Here is a 16,909-nt window from a genome sequence, read left to right as displayed (position 1 = left end):
TGCAAAAGTCAATATAGTCCAAAAAAACAATCATGCAATAAATCCCTGTCCATGATTGTCATACTGTTTAGTTTATGTTGTAAGTCCTTTCTGGATCCCACCCCAACTCTCTCTCCTATTTGCTTCCTGTCACTCTCCACTGTCCTATTATTAAAGGCATAAAAAGCCCAAAAAATATATTTAAAAAAAAAAAAAAAAAAAAAGAAGAAAAATAGTAGAATCATGTACAATTCAAGTCTTACCACCTTCAGCCTCTGAAATAAACGTACAGTTGAATCTACAGCTCTCTAAATGAGTTTAAGCTTTGATGTATTGCAGGTGTATTAGATTGCATTGTTTTTAGTTAAGTGTTCCTAACAAAGTGGCAACTGAGTGTCTGTGCTGCAAAATGGTGATCTTCCAAAATGACTTGAGACATTACGACATCCCACACACAAAATCATAATACCTATTTTTACTCTAATCCCCAGAAATGATGTTCCAGGAATAGGAGAAATACTGATATAAACAGAAGTGCATCTGTGGGGTGATTTGTTGCCTGGGGATTCAGGTGGCACAAAGCATATTCAACACTTCCTATCCTCTTATCGCCCTACAGTACACCTCCAGTCTTTCACCCACTCTCATGGGCACGTCATTATCACTATGGGGAAAAAAAAGCTCAAATTAAATGTGATCACTTCTGTTGCTATAGTTGGCTGATTAACTTCTATATTCATTATGTACTTCGGTTTTCTTTGCTTTGTTTTGTTTCAACAACACATTCAATTTCAAGGTCAGTTAGTCTGTCGCTAAGCAACACTGTGTCAGGGCGGATTCATTTCTTTGACTGACAAGGCAAGTGTAACTCCTCGATCCCCAACCCCCCCCCCCCCCCCCTTTTTCCTCCACACAATAACAAACACTGATACACACTGCCTGACTTCAGCCTCCACAACACTGGAGTCTCCATCTCTCCTCCAGCCCTCCAGTGATGGAGCTTTTTCAGTGGCCTGTGGTGCAGCTATGGACTTGGCCCTGGCTAGTGCTGCACCTGCATCTGGGGCGGCACCTCGTACTTGAAGACCACACTGAAGATCTTGCCGCCCAGGCGCTCCGCCAGCCAGGAGTTCTTGATTACGGCCAGCTTGAGGCTCTCACAGCTCAGTGCCGCGTAGTAATTGGTGTGGATGGCACGGCCCATGCCCTCGATGATGACCAGGTCCGTCCGCCGCTCTCGCACCACCGTGGCCAGGACTTTATCTAGCCGACTGCAGGAGGAGAGAGGGATTGTTATAAAAAGGAGAGAGAGAGAGAGAGAGAGAGAGAGAGAGAGAGAGAGAGAGAGAGAGAGAGAGAGAGAGAGAGAGAGAGAGAGAGAGAGAGAGAGAGAGAGAGAGAGAGAGAGAGCAAACAAATACGAACAACTAATTCCAGCCAGTAGCAAAAAAGGTCTGTAACTTGCACTTGTGCATTTTTCTTTCCTTTACAGTCCTAAGGTGGAAAATACACAGAGAGCAATACTGCCAAAAGAACCACTGCATTAGGCCATAAGTGCTGAGATATAAAAACAAAAGGAAACAATAGTGGCCTTTTAATATTGATTCATTGCTGCCGGACACAACAATATGCACCTCGAAGCAATATTTTTTAAATCATGCCCTTCTCTACTATAGCGAGTAACTTCTAGCTTTTACCTCAAGTCGAGGCAAGGGGAGCTGGAACCACTTTGAACCAGAGTCAGCCTGTCGTCCTTGACAGCAGACCTGCAAAAACCAGGGCAGAGAAACATGAGCACTGCAGGGGTCTGACCAACCCAAAACAAACCCATAACACCAGCCCTCGCTGGGTCTGGTAAACAGACTCCACACTCACTGGATAACAGGATCCATGCCAGCGATTCGCTCCGTCAAAATCTGCAGCTCGTTGTTAGTCACGTCATTCAGAGCTGGACCAGAATTACTGGCGAGCACAACCTAAGAGAGAACACAGATGAGAAATCGAGACAGAAAACAGGTACAGGTGTGCTGGTCAGCGCTCGTTTAGGGTACATTGCTTTCCTGCCACAGAACAAAAACATGAGCAAGACAAACAATGGCAAGACACTTCCAATGAGAAACACTTGAAAAAGAGGTTTCCGGAATCTTACCTGTGTGCCACGGAGGAGGAGTTCTCTAACAAATGGGAAAACTCCCAATATGATGTCTATCCCACTATTATCTACGAAAAACAATGCACATTTATGAGGCTCGCCCTGCAAAACAAAGCCAGCATGCATGGAACTCAATCACAGGTCGTCAAGAGCAGAAATCACAGTCATAAAACACTCAAGGCATTATGGGGCGAGTTCTCACATTTGCGTGTATTCCCTTTTTTACGTGCCTTAGTTACGCACTCTCCCATTCCCGCTTCGGTCACACCCACAGCCTCTAAGTTCAAAATCAAGGCGGCCTTATGAAAGAGGCATGATTTATTTAAAATAGAACCAGTCTGATCCACTACCTCGTTAATATAGGGTCATTCCATGTCAATTCAACTAGGGCCCACACACTTGGGTCTCAAAAAATTCTGAAAAAATTACCAGGTGTAACTATGTTACCCAGGAGACACACTGTAAAATGACTTTTATCAATACTTATCAATACTTTCCAAGATACAGCCAGTTTTACAGGGGGAGGGGGGTGTCGATTTTGTTTGGCCTTTTTTTTGGTCAAAGTTCATAAGCCCATAGCGCAAGAACTAAACCATGTAGGAGGCTCAAATTTTGCATGCTGGTACATAAATAGGAATAGTATGTAGCAAAATAGTCACGTTTGGTCTGCATGGTCATAGCTGTCCCTCAAAGTTGATCAAAATCTTTTTGGCTAGGCTCTGTTTAGGCCTTCAGAAGACATATTTGTACTCAACATAGGCTCTTGATTTATTTTCTTTACTGAGATAAGTAGAAATACTCTCACAAAAAGCAATAAACAGAAAATAAATTCCTTCAGGGTCTGAACAGCAGACCTCAAGTCTGAAAAATCATTTTGGTTCTCATTGTCAGAGCACCCAAACACATTGTGGGAATATACAAAGATTTTTTTTTTATATTTTTTTCTTTATTCTCCATGATCCCTTCTTTTTAAAAACACCAATTTGACTTGCCTTATGCAAATCTTTCTTTTTTACTTTCCACCCTGAACATGGACAAAATGCACCATTGAGATCAATATGTTTTGTATGTGGACGTGGACTTTCTCATTGACCTTCTGAATGCCATTTAAATCCAGAAAGAACACAAACCAGTCTTTGATTTTGAAAACGCATGGTGAACTGAATAGCAAACGGCCTACAGTAAAATGGTGTGTCATCACATAGCCTAACAAAGAATTCACTATCAATTTATCTATGCTAACGGAGCTGTAGACTGACACCTGCAGTTTCGATATAACAATACCAGTCTCCATTACAAACGAATCAAGAGACAGGAAAATATAAACTTTGCTGCTCGACAATAGTGCAGACGTCTGTGCAATTGTATGGATGACTTCGGTCAAGTGGGAAAGAAATGGACAGATTGGAACGAAGTAGGCTATGGGATTATGACTTCACGTCAAGTTAAAACTGAAGATGCACAGTCGGTAAGCTCCAATATCCAAAGTGGGTCATTATAACAGGGTTTTCCCTATATAACAATGTAGCCTCATGGATAAGGTAATGTCGGGAAACATCTGCTTGATACCTGACGAAGACCTCCGGTGGACCTTTACTCAGAGTGTGGAGTAACACGCTCTGGAAATTCACAATTTCGTCGACGTTTTTAAAAAAAAAATAGTCCAGTATTTCTTTCGAAATTGAAATGAAGTTGTATGCAACAGCAAACCCTAGCTTACTAACAGGTTGGAATTTTAAAATGTCACGTGACGTGGGCGTGTTACTCCACACTCGGCAATCGACTCCTACGGACTTTCCCCTAAAGATGGCAGCTGCAGCAGCAACATTTCCGGAAAGGTACTGGCTTGATGAAATTCATTCTGGACTCTCTATCCGACCACATAAAGACCTCGGGATACTTCGGTTTGGCTTTAGGGACCCTCTTCTCACTACCACATAAGTGTAATGTTGTTTGGAACTGTAGAAGAGGTATAAAAATAGCGTTTTGAAGCAGCGAAATGACATGACCGGGTCACTTCCAGGCTAACGAGTTTGGACTAAAAACGGTAAAAATCGAACTTTCTCAAAACACATCCGAATGACATGATTTTGATGTCAACTCAACGTATGTACTCCCAATCATCCGTAAATTGATCTAAAGTGCATTTTACTCCGGATAATTCCTTTAATACAGCCCTTGGGAGAGCGTAGCTGGAAAGGTGCTTAAGTCAGTGGCAGAATGCACGCAAGAGTTGTATACATAAGAAACGCCCAGATTTAGGGGTTGCTCCTCCCAAAACCCGCAACTCCCTACATTGTACGTAAATGACCGATTTAAGTGAAGGGGAGAATTTGTGCAGGCTGAAGAGTGCGTAGTTACGCGCTTTACGCATCCCTTACCCACATGGGAGAATTCGCCCCTATATTCACAATTCATCTCTTTAAAAGGTGCCATGTGTAAGAATTGAGGTAAAAATATCCAAAAAATGAGCTACACACGTCAAAAGAATGAGAAGAAATAAGGGCGATGATGTCATTAAAAAATGACAAGGTATAGTGCTGCAGAGATATCAATCTGAATTAGCATGCTAAAATACTAGCCACAGCCCGACAGGTGTCATAATACCAGTTTCGGCCATGGGAGGCGGTATGCGGGCAACATAACCGCCAGCCAAACTGCAATACACGTTTCTCGGTTGTTACTCTAGGGTAGACCAACTCACTTTCTGGAGGTATACTGCCCCCATTTTTTATGGAATGTGGAGTATGAATTGATTTTTTGGCGGACATTACACATGGCACCTTTAAAACAAACGCTACTGAGAGTGCACAAAGCACATTTACCAGTGTCTGCACATAAGACAATATCAGTAGGATAAGAAATCAAAAATGAGACACTCACAGAGAACAGTTCTTGTGTATATGTGCATGCTATTGGGGCAGCCGTGGCCTACTGGTTAGGGCTTCGGACTTGTAACCGGAGGGTTGCTAAGAGAAGTGCCCATGCGCAAGGCACCTAACCCCTCACTGCTCCCCGAGCACCGCTGTAGCAGGCAGCTCACTGCGTCAGGATTAGTGTGTGCTTCACCTCACTGTGTTCTGAGTGTGTTTCACTAATTCACGGATTGGGATAAATGCAGAGACCAAATTTCCCTCACGGGATCAAGAGAGTATATATACACTTATACTGCTATGCAGTTCTATGCCTTTATTGTATGTACTGTTTTTGAAACATCATCATAGCAAATATATACTATAAGATGGATATAGGATATATGGGATGTGCTGATGCATTCTTCTATTTCATATAATAGCTACTACAAGTGGGGTGTCTTTGCAAATACCTTCAACCTCTCAATCCACTGGTTATAGGCATCCACAAGCCATGGTCTTTCTGTTTAAAAAAAAAAAACACACATTACTATTTTTACCATTGCTGAATTTGATTAGATACATTATTCTCAGAAGAGCAATACAGAAGAGTGTGAATTTCATTACCTTGCAACTGCTGCTTTGCCTGTTCAAAGCCAAACCCTGGGTCTGTCTCTAGAACGCTGAGGAAAATTCAGAAATTCCATTTTCATTAGTTATGAAAGCTGCCAGTCACTGACAATTTAGTTAGATGATTACATTATTACAAACAAACACTCAAACAAATCTGCAGACATCATCAGTTTGCACAGGACACTTTATATTCCCGTCCTGCTCCATCTTTCTCTCCAACACAATTTTCTCTTCCTTTGAGCTTCCATCTCCCTCTCTCTCCCTCTCTCTCTCTCTCTCTCAGTCTCTCTCTATCCCATGATGTCAGACATGTCCAGCCCTCGCTGTGCCCCTCACTCACTCAGAGACGGCTTTGGCTCCCCAGTCGAACACGTTGCCCGCCAGCAGGCCGCGGACCAAGGCAAACTGCCTCTGCTCCCAGCTTAGGTCCTCCAGGGCCCGCACCACCTTCTGGTAGTACTTCAGCGCCATGTCGTTCTCCTGCTGCTTTATCTGGGAGTCAGAGAGAGAGAGAGAGAGAGAGAGAGAGAGAGAGAGAGAGAGAGAGAGAGAGAGAGAGAGAGAGAGAGAGAGAGAGAGAGAGAGAGAGAGAGAGAGAGAGAGAGAGAGAGAGAGAGAGAGAGAGAGCGCGCAAGACAAGAGACAGTGAGAGAGAGAGAGAGATCAACACTCATACCACTTATATGTTTGATGCAGAAGGCTAATAGATCTGTTTCATGTTTGTCAGGGTCAGAGGTCAAAAGCCAGCAGCTGACACTGGGCCAAGCCTGGCCCTGATGTGTTCCAAATTTTTGTGGGTCAGTGCTGGTTCAAGGCCACATCCACTAGAGGGACAGGAATTTGGACATGCTACAGGATCAAATGACATGACTGCAATAAAATACCAAAACCACACACCATTTGTACACACTTACTAAAGATGTGTCCTCATGCTATTACAAAAAAAAATGTTTATCAGAATAGCGTAGATAAGATAAGAATATCATAGTTAATGCATCAGTGTTGAAATTAGATCAACCATAAAAACCATCCAACCTCCAAATTTCATTATGATTTCAACTAAAGACAAGAATACCTCATTACAGTGGACAAAAACTTTAACCCAAACCATTAAAGAAATAAGAACACTTCTGTGTAAACAACACAAGCTACACTTCTGTGTGTGTGAATGAGACAGTGAGTGAGTGAGTGAGTGAGTGAGTCAGTCCAACCTTTGAGTAGGGGTCAGGAAAGTTGAACTCATTTAAGCAGTGCTCCCGTGTGTCTAGCAGACTTCGGACGGTGAGGGATCCATAAGCACTAGCGATAACAAGCAGAGGAACGCTACATTAGCACTTCAGACAGGACCAGACAGACACTAACATATGCACACCCTAGTTTGGACACGCATATCAAATGAAGAGCTCCTACAGGTAACCTGGGCACACAAACAGTAATGACACATAGGTGGATATGCATAGCATAAGAAGCAGTTACACTAGCGTGCACTATATAACAGGAAAACCCCAAGTACGTCACTAAGTACAAGTCAGTATAGGGATATCAGATTAAGCTTTTCATATAATTATTGTCATCTGGTGCACCACATTTGATTCTTAATATGTGTATAGATTTGAGATACGGTTATATTGCACTCTTACTTCTCACTATATTAAAACAGAGTGAGACTGGAGGACTGACTGTCTGATTTTGAGCAACATCCTTTCCCAATGCCCATTGGCAATATTATTTGTTTGTGTGATAAATCTGAAGCCCCCGGAGGGCTCTTACAAAGGCTGTTGGCGAAGCGTCTGCAGCTTGTGCCGGTATTTCTGCCGGAACTTCTCGGCTTGCTCTGTCGCCTCCGGGAGGTCTGGCCGGCTCGCCACAGCACGCTTCACCACCTGAGCCACACAGAGAGCGAACCAATTAGCACGCAAACTCACATGGAGACCGGGCCAATGAAATGACAGCGGAGCATTTTTTGTAAATGTTTGAAGAGGATAGGACAAAGCCAGATGAGGTTTGAACAAAACAAACAAGGATAGCAAATTACAGATAAGGGGGAAACAGACAACAAAAAAACAGAATGAGGAAGAGAAAAATAGGAAAATATGAAGAGACAGAAAGAATACCCCATCCAGGAGGGAGAAGGGAGGAAAGGAGAGGGGGAGAAGGAAGGAGAGGATGAGAAAAAGAGAGAAATTAAGTACCCCATCCAATGCCTCCTCGAAGCAGTAGAGCCAGTACTCCCTGGCGTGGGAGTCCTCGGTGAGATCCATAGTGTCAGGGATGTAGGACGACGGGTCCTGCAGCAGTGGCAGGTTGACCAGCTGCCTGTCCAGCCGGTCCATCTCCAACATGTCAAACTGAGAATGGGGACAGGGCAAAGACCAGGGTTAAAAAACGGCCTTCCGCACTCGCAGTAACTCACATCACCAACACCAGCAGGGGAACTACTTTGATTCACAAGATAGTATCAGCCAGATTTAGTCTCTGTGTGAAAAAGTTGTGTGAGAAATCTTATCAGCATACCCGATCACTAAACATCAAGTTTACAAACTATGTTGAAGTGTGGCAATTGCAGAGGTTTATCACAAGACACTGATTGCTTCTACCTTGTGAAACAGAAAAGTCTGTATTTCCTCAAGGACACAAGAGTGACAGGCAACGATGGTAATAAAACTGGTGGTGCAATACAACATGACTGTTTGCATTGTGTTTTCACTCTGTGATGTACACACTCAAACATGACAAACATGCATCAGGAGTGTAAGAGCGAGTGAGCGAGCGAGCACGCACACATACACACGGATGTTGCAGATAAATTCTTCATATTAACCTCATCCTCATCACATGGTCTTTGTACATTATGTCTTGTACAAGTGAAGGAGGGGCTGGTGGTTTGCCACTTTTGCAACATGCTAGATCACAGAACCTGCGTCTGTCTTTGCACTGTATGGCCCCCTTACACAAAACAACTTTGACAAGATTTGAGAAAGATTCTTGAAAGATTGGAGTCTTTTGAGTAAAGCTGGAATGGGGGCATTGGTTAAAAGACTACAATCTTTCAAGAGTCTTTCCCGAATCTTGCCAAAGTTGTTTAGTGTAAGGTGGCCATTAAGCAGATGCGCACAGATAAAATCTTACAATCTCAGAAATACAGACATTGACTGCTTTCCAGGGGCCACAAAGACAGACAGACAGACACAAAACCAAAAGCCAACTTCTAGGCATATTATATAGCCCATAGCACACTGTTTCACAAACTCTTAAAAGCACAGTGACACAGCAAAGTTCACTTGGCTGTCCGATAACTGAAAGCACATCATTAATGAAGCCAAATACTACAAACACACACATCGGAGTAGGCCTATTGCTGCAAAAGCAGGTTAGGAAGCAAATGACACAAACAACAAAACAGCTCTGAACTGGCACAGCAGACAGACACAGCACAGTGGACGTGTACTTACAGTGAACTGAATGTGAAAACAGAGAGGGAGACAGAGAGGAACAGAGGGACACAGCATGGCAAATATAAAAAAGGAAGTGAAAATGGAGAACGTTAAAGAGGAAAGAAAATAACTCAGGAAAAGAACCGTTTGGAGAAAAGAACTTCAGCACTGGTATGGATACATGTTCACAATGACACTACGGGCCACTACGCTTGTGGACGCACGGTAAAGTAACGCAGTGTAATGACAAACAGCGAACCACATCGAACACAGTAGAAATCATTATCATAACAGTATGCATGCAGGTGGCCATTAGAATGCAACAGAGTGCTTGGACTCGGCTGGCCTTCTAAAGGTTCTAGACGTAGAGTAAGCGTGGGGACATACGGTTCCACTGCGGGCACGCTGCATGGGGTTGATGTCTGGAGACACACTCATGAGTCCGGAACTCCCAGCATAGTTCTCTCCCCAGCTGTACTGGTTAGGGTCTGAGCACAGAGCACACAACACACACACACACACACACACACACACACACACACACGAGGTGTCCACATTCATTATAAGTATTGGACAACTGAGGGCAATCTTAAAGGTAAGTTTTGTTTATGGGCTGGTTTTCCAAGCAGGTGCATGCAACACAATGTTGTAAGCAATTTCTTGTATGCTTCTATTGCACCACTGAACACAGTTATCTGTGATATTATTTGACTAAAAGTAATGTAAGTATATATTAATATGTCACTAAAGTTTAAAAAGGTAATAAGAATGCCAGTACATGGAACACAAGAAAGAGGGGTTCACCACTGTTTGTCACTGAACACTCACTATCCTCCTCTGCTCCTTTGAGGAAAGCTCCAATGGTTCCCAGATACCCCTCATGTCTGAGGAAGAGCGCCTGGACCTCCCCCTGCCAAAATAACACACACATACACACACACACACTTGACATGCTTTTATATGGATCCAAAGGCAAAAGCAAAACAAGATCCAGATACTTTGTGAACTACTTGTTTTAAGTCATTAACAAGGTGACAGGTTTAAAAGACAAACTTGTACAACTCCATACTACACACACACACACACACACACACACACACACCACAGGGCACAGCAGAAGGACGCTCACCTTGGTGAAGAAGTTGATGCTGTAGGTGATGGTGTGCATGGTGACAGGGTGGCCGCGAATGAAAAAGCCCCCGAAGTAGACCCTGCTGAGGTTGTGCAGCCGCGCGTACAGGCAGGCCAGCTGGCCGATGTCATTGCTGATCATGTGCAGCAGGCTCTTGGCCATGTCTTCTTTGGAGAACTCTGGAAAGGGGGATCCAGGTCATAAAGCACACAACCATTCAGACAAGGATCTACACAAAAATCACATGACAATTCTTCAGTCAGATGCATTCAGCCAAAATAACGATCAATATGACATTTATAGAGAGAGCTACAACAAACACAAACAAGTGATTGTGTGACTACAGTTCCCCTTTGGCAGGCTTTGGTATCACACTGCATTTGTCAACAGTAACTGCACACCAGAGTGGACAAGACTGTCAAACTAGGGGAAAGGTCGCTCCACAATTCAGAGAGCCTTGCCCTCTATATTGCCATCTCCAGGCGTGATTTTATGGCTGCAAGAGTGGAAGTGATAAGTACTCTCACTCTAGTTGAAGAATAAAATCAATCAATTTGCTATGCTGCCCTACAGAGTAGCTTTCCCAACTCAGGGCACACGATTCTTTCAGTTGAATACATGGTAGAACTAAGACTAAAAGACTAAAAGCTAAACTAATTAAACCCTTGCCCCTTGACAAGAAGGGTAATAAACTAGATGTACCGCAGGGCGGTACAAAATATGACCGCCGCCCAGTCCAGCACATTTTTTCCACAAAAATAAATCACGCTGAAAGGCCTATATGATTCTAACTGTCTCACTAAATTGCATTATCCACACTCAATTCTCACTGGTATCTGCTAGACAACAAGTACCAAAACATGATTAGTTCATAGATTTCACATGTAAAATTGATTTTATACAACCCCACCCCCATCTTGCCTGTTCATAATTCTGAGAAATTCTTGAATTGTGTGCATGTGTGCGTGTACATGTTTATGTTTATGTTTATGTGTGTGGGTGTGGGTGTGTGTGTGTGTGCGTGCTTGTGTGTTTGCCTGCGTATTTGTGTTTGTGCATGTGCATGCATGCGTACATATGTCTACTGTGTGAGTAGGTGTCATACGTATGATTACTGTGAATGTATGTGTGTGCGTGTGTATCTGTTTATGCACATGTGTGCACATGGAATGGGTTAACATGACCCCTGGAGGCAAACATACGGAAAAAATTGGTCATCCTAGGCCCTACGGTTCTCAAGATATTCACAGAAAACTGTGTCTGCCCTACCCTCCTTTCGGGGGGGTTCAGTACAGCAGGGGGGCTACAGATCAAAACAAAAAACGACGGTTCCATGCTATCCATGTGGGGTTACATGCCCACCAAGTTTCGTGTACCCCGGTCTTTCAGTGTCCCGGTCAATCCTTGACGGAAATTTGGACATGCGAAAAAGAAAAAAATACATAAATAAAAATAAAAAAACTAAACCTATATGACTGCTGCTTCGCTGCGCGGCGGTCATAATAAACTTTACATGACCAGCAACCAGTTTGGCAACTGATTTATGGAGTTTTATGGAGTGGACAACTGCTTTGGTGCAGTTTGGTGCTGTGAGTCTGTGCTCTGCTGACTCCATCATAGCCCTACAAGTTGATTTTGATGGGTACTTTCTACTTGAGTATTTACTATTATACATTAATTACTATATATATATATATATATATTATTACATATTACATTACTATATACATATTCACAATATAGTAATATATAGTCATTTTCTATATTCTTACAAAGTAAGTCTACCTTTACTTGAGTGCAGCTTTTGCTTACTCTACCCATTATGAGATTTAAGAATCCAGACTCACGTTTGTCTGTAGTGGCTGATTTCCCAAAGCTGCTGGCGATGAGGTCACCAGTTAAGCCCAAGGACTCGTAGGCCCCCCCATAGATATCCTTGACCAGCATGTCCACATTGGAGTGCTGCCCTTTGGATGCCAGCTGAAGCAGCTCGTCAAACCTCTGGAGGAGGGGGGGGGGCAAGATAGAGAGAAAGAGAAATTGTGTCATGGTTGAATGTCGGCCTGGACAGGCTTGGGGGAAATGCATAGTTAAGCCAGTTTGTATGCCAGAGGGGGTTCACAGAGTACCGGTACAGTCAGAAAAACAAACTCCCACCCACTTCATTGTTTCTAATACAATGTAGACCATATGACAAAGAGATTACATAAAAGACACAGGATATCACACAACTAGGCCGTGCAATACTACATTGATATAATTTCATTTAGCAGATGCCTTTATTGAATCGATTTACAAAATATGGACTAACATTCAAGCTACACTGCAAGGATACCTCAGGGTAACAATATATAGTAGTAGAAAAAGATGAGGTAGTGCATGGTAAGTGCATTTTAGATGTGTTGGGTTATTAGATGTGTTGGATACGTGTTATCAAGAGGAAGAACTCCAGGAACAGTTGAGTCTTCAAGACCTTCTTGAAGATAGAGAGGGACAGCTGGTAGCACCTTCCACCTAGCCTGACGAGCCAGACCCACATTAAAATGTAGGGTCTGGGCACTCACCGTTGGCAGTGCTCAGTCCGAGGGGCGGGATAATCGGTTGTCTTTAAAATTCCCTCTGCACGCAATAGTACAGCGCTATGAGTCCCATGCGTTTTCCCACCAGCGGAGCTAGTTGGCTAGTTCAAACTTTTGCTAACTTAAAAAAAGCTTAACTCGTGTCATGCTGTTCGCCAACAGCAACATCCATCTTCTTTGTTTTGAAGTAGCAGGGAATTCAAGCCAAACCGTTGCAATTCTGCCATCAATCATTATGTTAAGCACGCCTAACGTCTCTATACACGATTTGATTGGCCTGATAGAAGTTTAATTTTTCCAGCTCACAAGCCAACGGAGAATTGCTAGACTAGCCCAAATGTAATTTGCTGCCACTAGGGTGCGTCTAGATTTCTAGGCTACCTTCCACCACTGGGGAACTACAGATGAAAATAATCTGGATTGTCGTGTGTGTAGGGGCAGCAGAGCCAGACAATGCTCCATGAAGGAACGCAACGGTCAAGGGTAACATAAACCTTTGAGAGATCGTTAAATAAGGGGGAGCAGACCCAGCACTTTGTAGGCAAGAATTTGATGCAGGCAGGTAATAGTAGCCAATGGAGTTCAATGAACAGCGGGGTAACATGTGCCCTTTTGGGATGGTTGAAAAACAGTTAGTCAAACTGAAAACCTGATAGCTGCCACTTTCTCAGGGAAGACTGTGTGTCAGTGGAAACTTACAGAACTGCAATGCATCATATTAAAAAAAAATGAAACACTGGTCAAGGTCAGAGCAAAAGGCAATAAAACCCATAATGACATAGCTTCCTTAGAGTTAAGTTTCAGATGACCATGAGCCAAAAACAAGAAATAATTTTAACCCAAGTCATATTAAGATGAAACCACAGCAAATAGATGTAAGTGTCAAGTCAGTTACCTTTGTTTTGGTGAGCAAGGCCCCAAGTCCCCAGAAAGTCCCCCCACCAATGGAACTTCCTCCTATGCGCTCAAATTTGTCTTCCGATTCCACCTAAAGCCAGTCACAAACACACACCAAGATAAATAGTAGTAAACTGGACACCAAGATATATGCACAGGCAGTAGCCTAGTACTTACCTAGGTATCTTTCAGTATATAAAGAAAGCTGGTTACCTTAACGATGGACACCCCTGAGCCGATGTTGATAAGCAGGTAAGGGAAGATGTCGGGGTGTGTGTTCTGAAAGCGGAACTCTGGGTCCGCATGTTTGGCGTAAACAAAGGCCTCATGGGGGATGTTCTTCAGGACAAAGTTACAGCCTTTGATCAGGCATGTCATTTCATCCTCTTTGTCAACTCTGATACAAAAAAACACAAAAGATTAGCCTACACCTACAAAAACAAGACACTTGTTTATCCATTTTTTTAGATGCCACTACCATTCAGGTTGCTAAACATTCATGTTGCTAAACATTGCTAAACAAGAGCCTCTGAGAAAAGAAAAAAAATATTGGGTTTTGCAATCAGCAAGTAAACATTGCATCAGAGTCAGACAGACTGTTGTAATAAGTCTGGTGAATTCCTGAGAAACAGGCATCTTTGAATTTCTGGGCAATGCTCAAAGGCCAACCCTGGCAGGACTTACGGTAGAAGGAACTGTAGACTTTCAGCAACTTAACCTCATCTAACTGAAGAATGTTTCAGTTAAAATAAAACAGGGAAACACAACTGCAGGGGGTGGGCTACGTGTTGCATTGCATGCTCTCACTTGAGTTTGAGCTTCTTCTCGATCAGATCCTTGAACTTGTACGCTCCTCCACCTGTGGCTTTGATGACTTTGGTTTCCGTGTTAACCAGGTGGTCTTTAATGAAGTCCAGGCAGGTTTCGATGTACGCATTCTCAAACTTGATGAAGTGGAGTCGAGCGGTGATCTCTTCTTGTACAGAAATTTCATACAGAGGATCCCCCTCTGCTTCCTACATATGCAGAAGATGGTGATTAAATAGCCTATAGCAAACAACCACCGCAACTGCCTCCAGGGCTCCAGAATATCAGCCACACTGTATTCTTGAGTTGAAATCCACACCGACCCATGTATGTCCAGCCTCAGTTTGCAGCAGCAGCAGCCTACACACCGTCACAAGGACTAGCATTACCAACAAACTGGCACTGTTCGTATGAAGCTATTTATCACTGCGCATTGGGCCACTAGCCACAGTGACTTTTGCAGCTGCCTGAGTAGGCTCATTCCTCCTGAAAGAAAACATACATCTCCGCTTCAAGATAATCTGACACGGCTCAGTCCTGCCAAAACCAGGCATAGAGGAGCAATTGGGCAGCTAATGCCTTTATTTTCACAACACTGCAGTCTCATTCTGTGTGAGATGAATCTAGTGAGGTGGGTAAAATAGCCAGGATTGTTCAGCACAAGTCATTCAAACCTTATGGTTGAGATGCCACAAATTGTGCAGTGTCAGTTCAACTGTTTACCACTAAGGTTACTGCCTGTGAAGGTGTGAAGGGCCCTGGCTTTACACTCTGTTGACATCTTAATAGTTCGTAAATAATATTGCATTGAATAAAATAATAGCTGAGATTGAAAAGAAATCTCACCTTGACTGAATGATCAAATGACCTCACTTTGGCCACTTTGTGCTGCACCGTAGAATAATAAGCGAGCTTTGTCAATGAACCACCTGTCAGGTGAAAATAAAACACATAACGTTCAGCTGGAATTGGTCGCATTTAATTTGTAGGTCACTCAGAAGTGGTTCTGACTATGATGTCGACAGGTGATGGAATGATTTAGCTGTGTTTACATTGTCCATTTCACAAATGTGTCAAATTACATTGTACCAGTGCTCACACAAGGTGCGAGATAATGCACACAGGTTACATACCGAGGCGTTGTGATATTGCAATCAGATCTGTGACGCTAATATATTTGGACACCTAATCAACTGCAGATGGTCAGTGTCGCAATCGAGCTTTGACAGTCTGAAATGACTCGATTTATAAACGGTGAAATAACGATGGGCGAGTTGAAACATGGATATGTCGATGCTTTCCTAATCGTAATACCCATCGGGATCAAAGGAGCAAAGTTGATTTCCAACAGTCTCTCCCCACATAAATCCAGCATCTATCTTTCAGCTAAATAACTTCCAAACCGATATCGCTAGCTACCGAATGGGTTCCACAGGTATGTACATTCATTGGAGCTGTTGACAAAGGTCACTTATGTCGTTACACGACGGCAAATCAAATGCATTTCAGCGTGTTGGCCAAGGACAGGACAGTTCATGAACTCATAAAAAACAATATCATATGACGGCTAACTTTTTGATGTTTGCTTTAACGTTAACATTACACCTTGCAGCCAATAACGTGAGTTAACATTAGTCATTTGAGCCCCGCATGTGCTCGTAACGACTAAAGCCATCACTGGAAAATGCAGTCCTGGAAATGCTTACCTATGTCAATAGCGAATCTCTTTGCATTTTCTAAATTCCGAAAGATTTCGTCCGGTGGGAGAGTAATGCTTTTATCCATGCTATTACTTCCCCCTTCACTCCCACCAACGTGGCCCGCCATATTGGAAAACTTGTTTGCCAACAGCACGCAGCATGCGTAAAGAACTTACGTATTGACGCACAGTAATACAGACTTTACCAGGTCTGTCACTGAAAACGTTGAATGGGTACTAGCATTACTGAATGAACGTACAACCAATTACTCTCATGTCATGCACAGCTTTCTTTGTTACATTCTAAAAACGTGCATGATGAAAAGACCACTCAAATATCATTTATCGTTTACATGTTAGATTATCTTCTGAATGGCATCAACAAGACATGGATGTAGCCATCCAAGGAAGAGAGAGAGAGGCGTTAGTTAGGCCTGAAGAACCTCTGTTTACTGGAGTGGCATTCAGTCAGTTGTGGAGAAGCCTCTCAGTAGGCTATTTATTAATTCAAGACAGATGTAATTACAAGCCAGACAATATCCAATGATAAAAGCACACATTAAGCAAAACACTGAACATGCAGATGGCATTGACAGTAAAAGGCAGATGGCTAAGACTAGCCTTTTTCTTGGAAGGTTCAACTAAATTATTGTAAATTCATCTTTCAATTGAAACAACCTCCAGGGGGCGACATTGCTTTGACTCTTCTATTGTTGCCCTCAGTAGAGGGCAGGCTTGTCTCTGT

At 43.0% G+C, this 16,909-nt stretch overlaps 1 protein-coding gene across 5 annotated transcripts; it reads right to left on the bottom strand.

The window, feature by feature from the left end:
• Positions 1 to 881: 881 nt before the first annotated feature.
• pank4 (pantothenate kinase 4 (inactive)) lies at positions 882 to 16,316 on the bottom strand. Of its 5 annotated transcripts, none has more exons than XM_048254615.1 (20): positions 16,172 to 16,315; positions 15,312 to 15,394; positions 14,466 to 14,674; positions 13,872 to 14,055; positions 13,657 to 13,749; positions 12,030 to 12,183; positions 10,180 to 10,361; positions 9,855 to 9,960; positions 9,438 to 9,538; positions 9,069 to 9,074; positions 7,809 to 7,964; positions 7,387 to 7,499; positions 6,828 to 6,915; positions 5,957 to 6,108; positions 5,611 to 5,666; positions 5,457 to 5,506; positions 2,129 to 2,233; positions 1,855 to 1,955; positions 1,677 to 1,745; positions 882 to 1,250 (listed from the first exon to the last, which is right to left on the bottom strand). In XM_048254615.1, exons 1-20 carry the CDS (start codon positions 16,290 to 16,292, stop codon positions 1,022 to 1,024), a joined length of 2,358 nt encoding a protein of 785 aa, XP_048110572.1. In that variant the 5' UTR covers positions 16,293 to 16,315; the 3' UTR covers positions 882 to 1,021. The 5 variants fall into 5 exon arrangements, 4 of the variants coding, with proteins under 4 accessions (XP_048110572.1, XP_048110574.1, XP_048110573.1 ...); XM_048254617.1 differs by having other exon boundaries at positions 9,879 to 9,960; XM_048254616.1 differs by lacking the exon at positions 9,069 to 9,074.
• Positions 16,317 to 16,909: the final 593 nt, after the last annotated feature.

This window comes from Alosa alosa, chromosome 10 (assembly GCF_017589495.1).
Source record: "Alosa alosa isolate M-15738 ecotype Scorff River chromosome 10, AALO_Geno_1.1, whole genome shotgun sequence".
NCBI classification, from domain to species: Eukaryota; Metazoa; Chordata; class Actinopteri; order Clupeiformes; family Clupeidae; genus Alosa; species Alosa alosa.
Note: the sequence above shows the minus strand (reverse complement) of the source record. Positions and strands in the feature narration are given on the sequence as shown.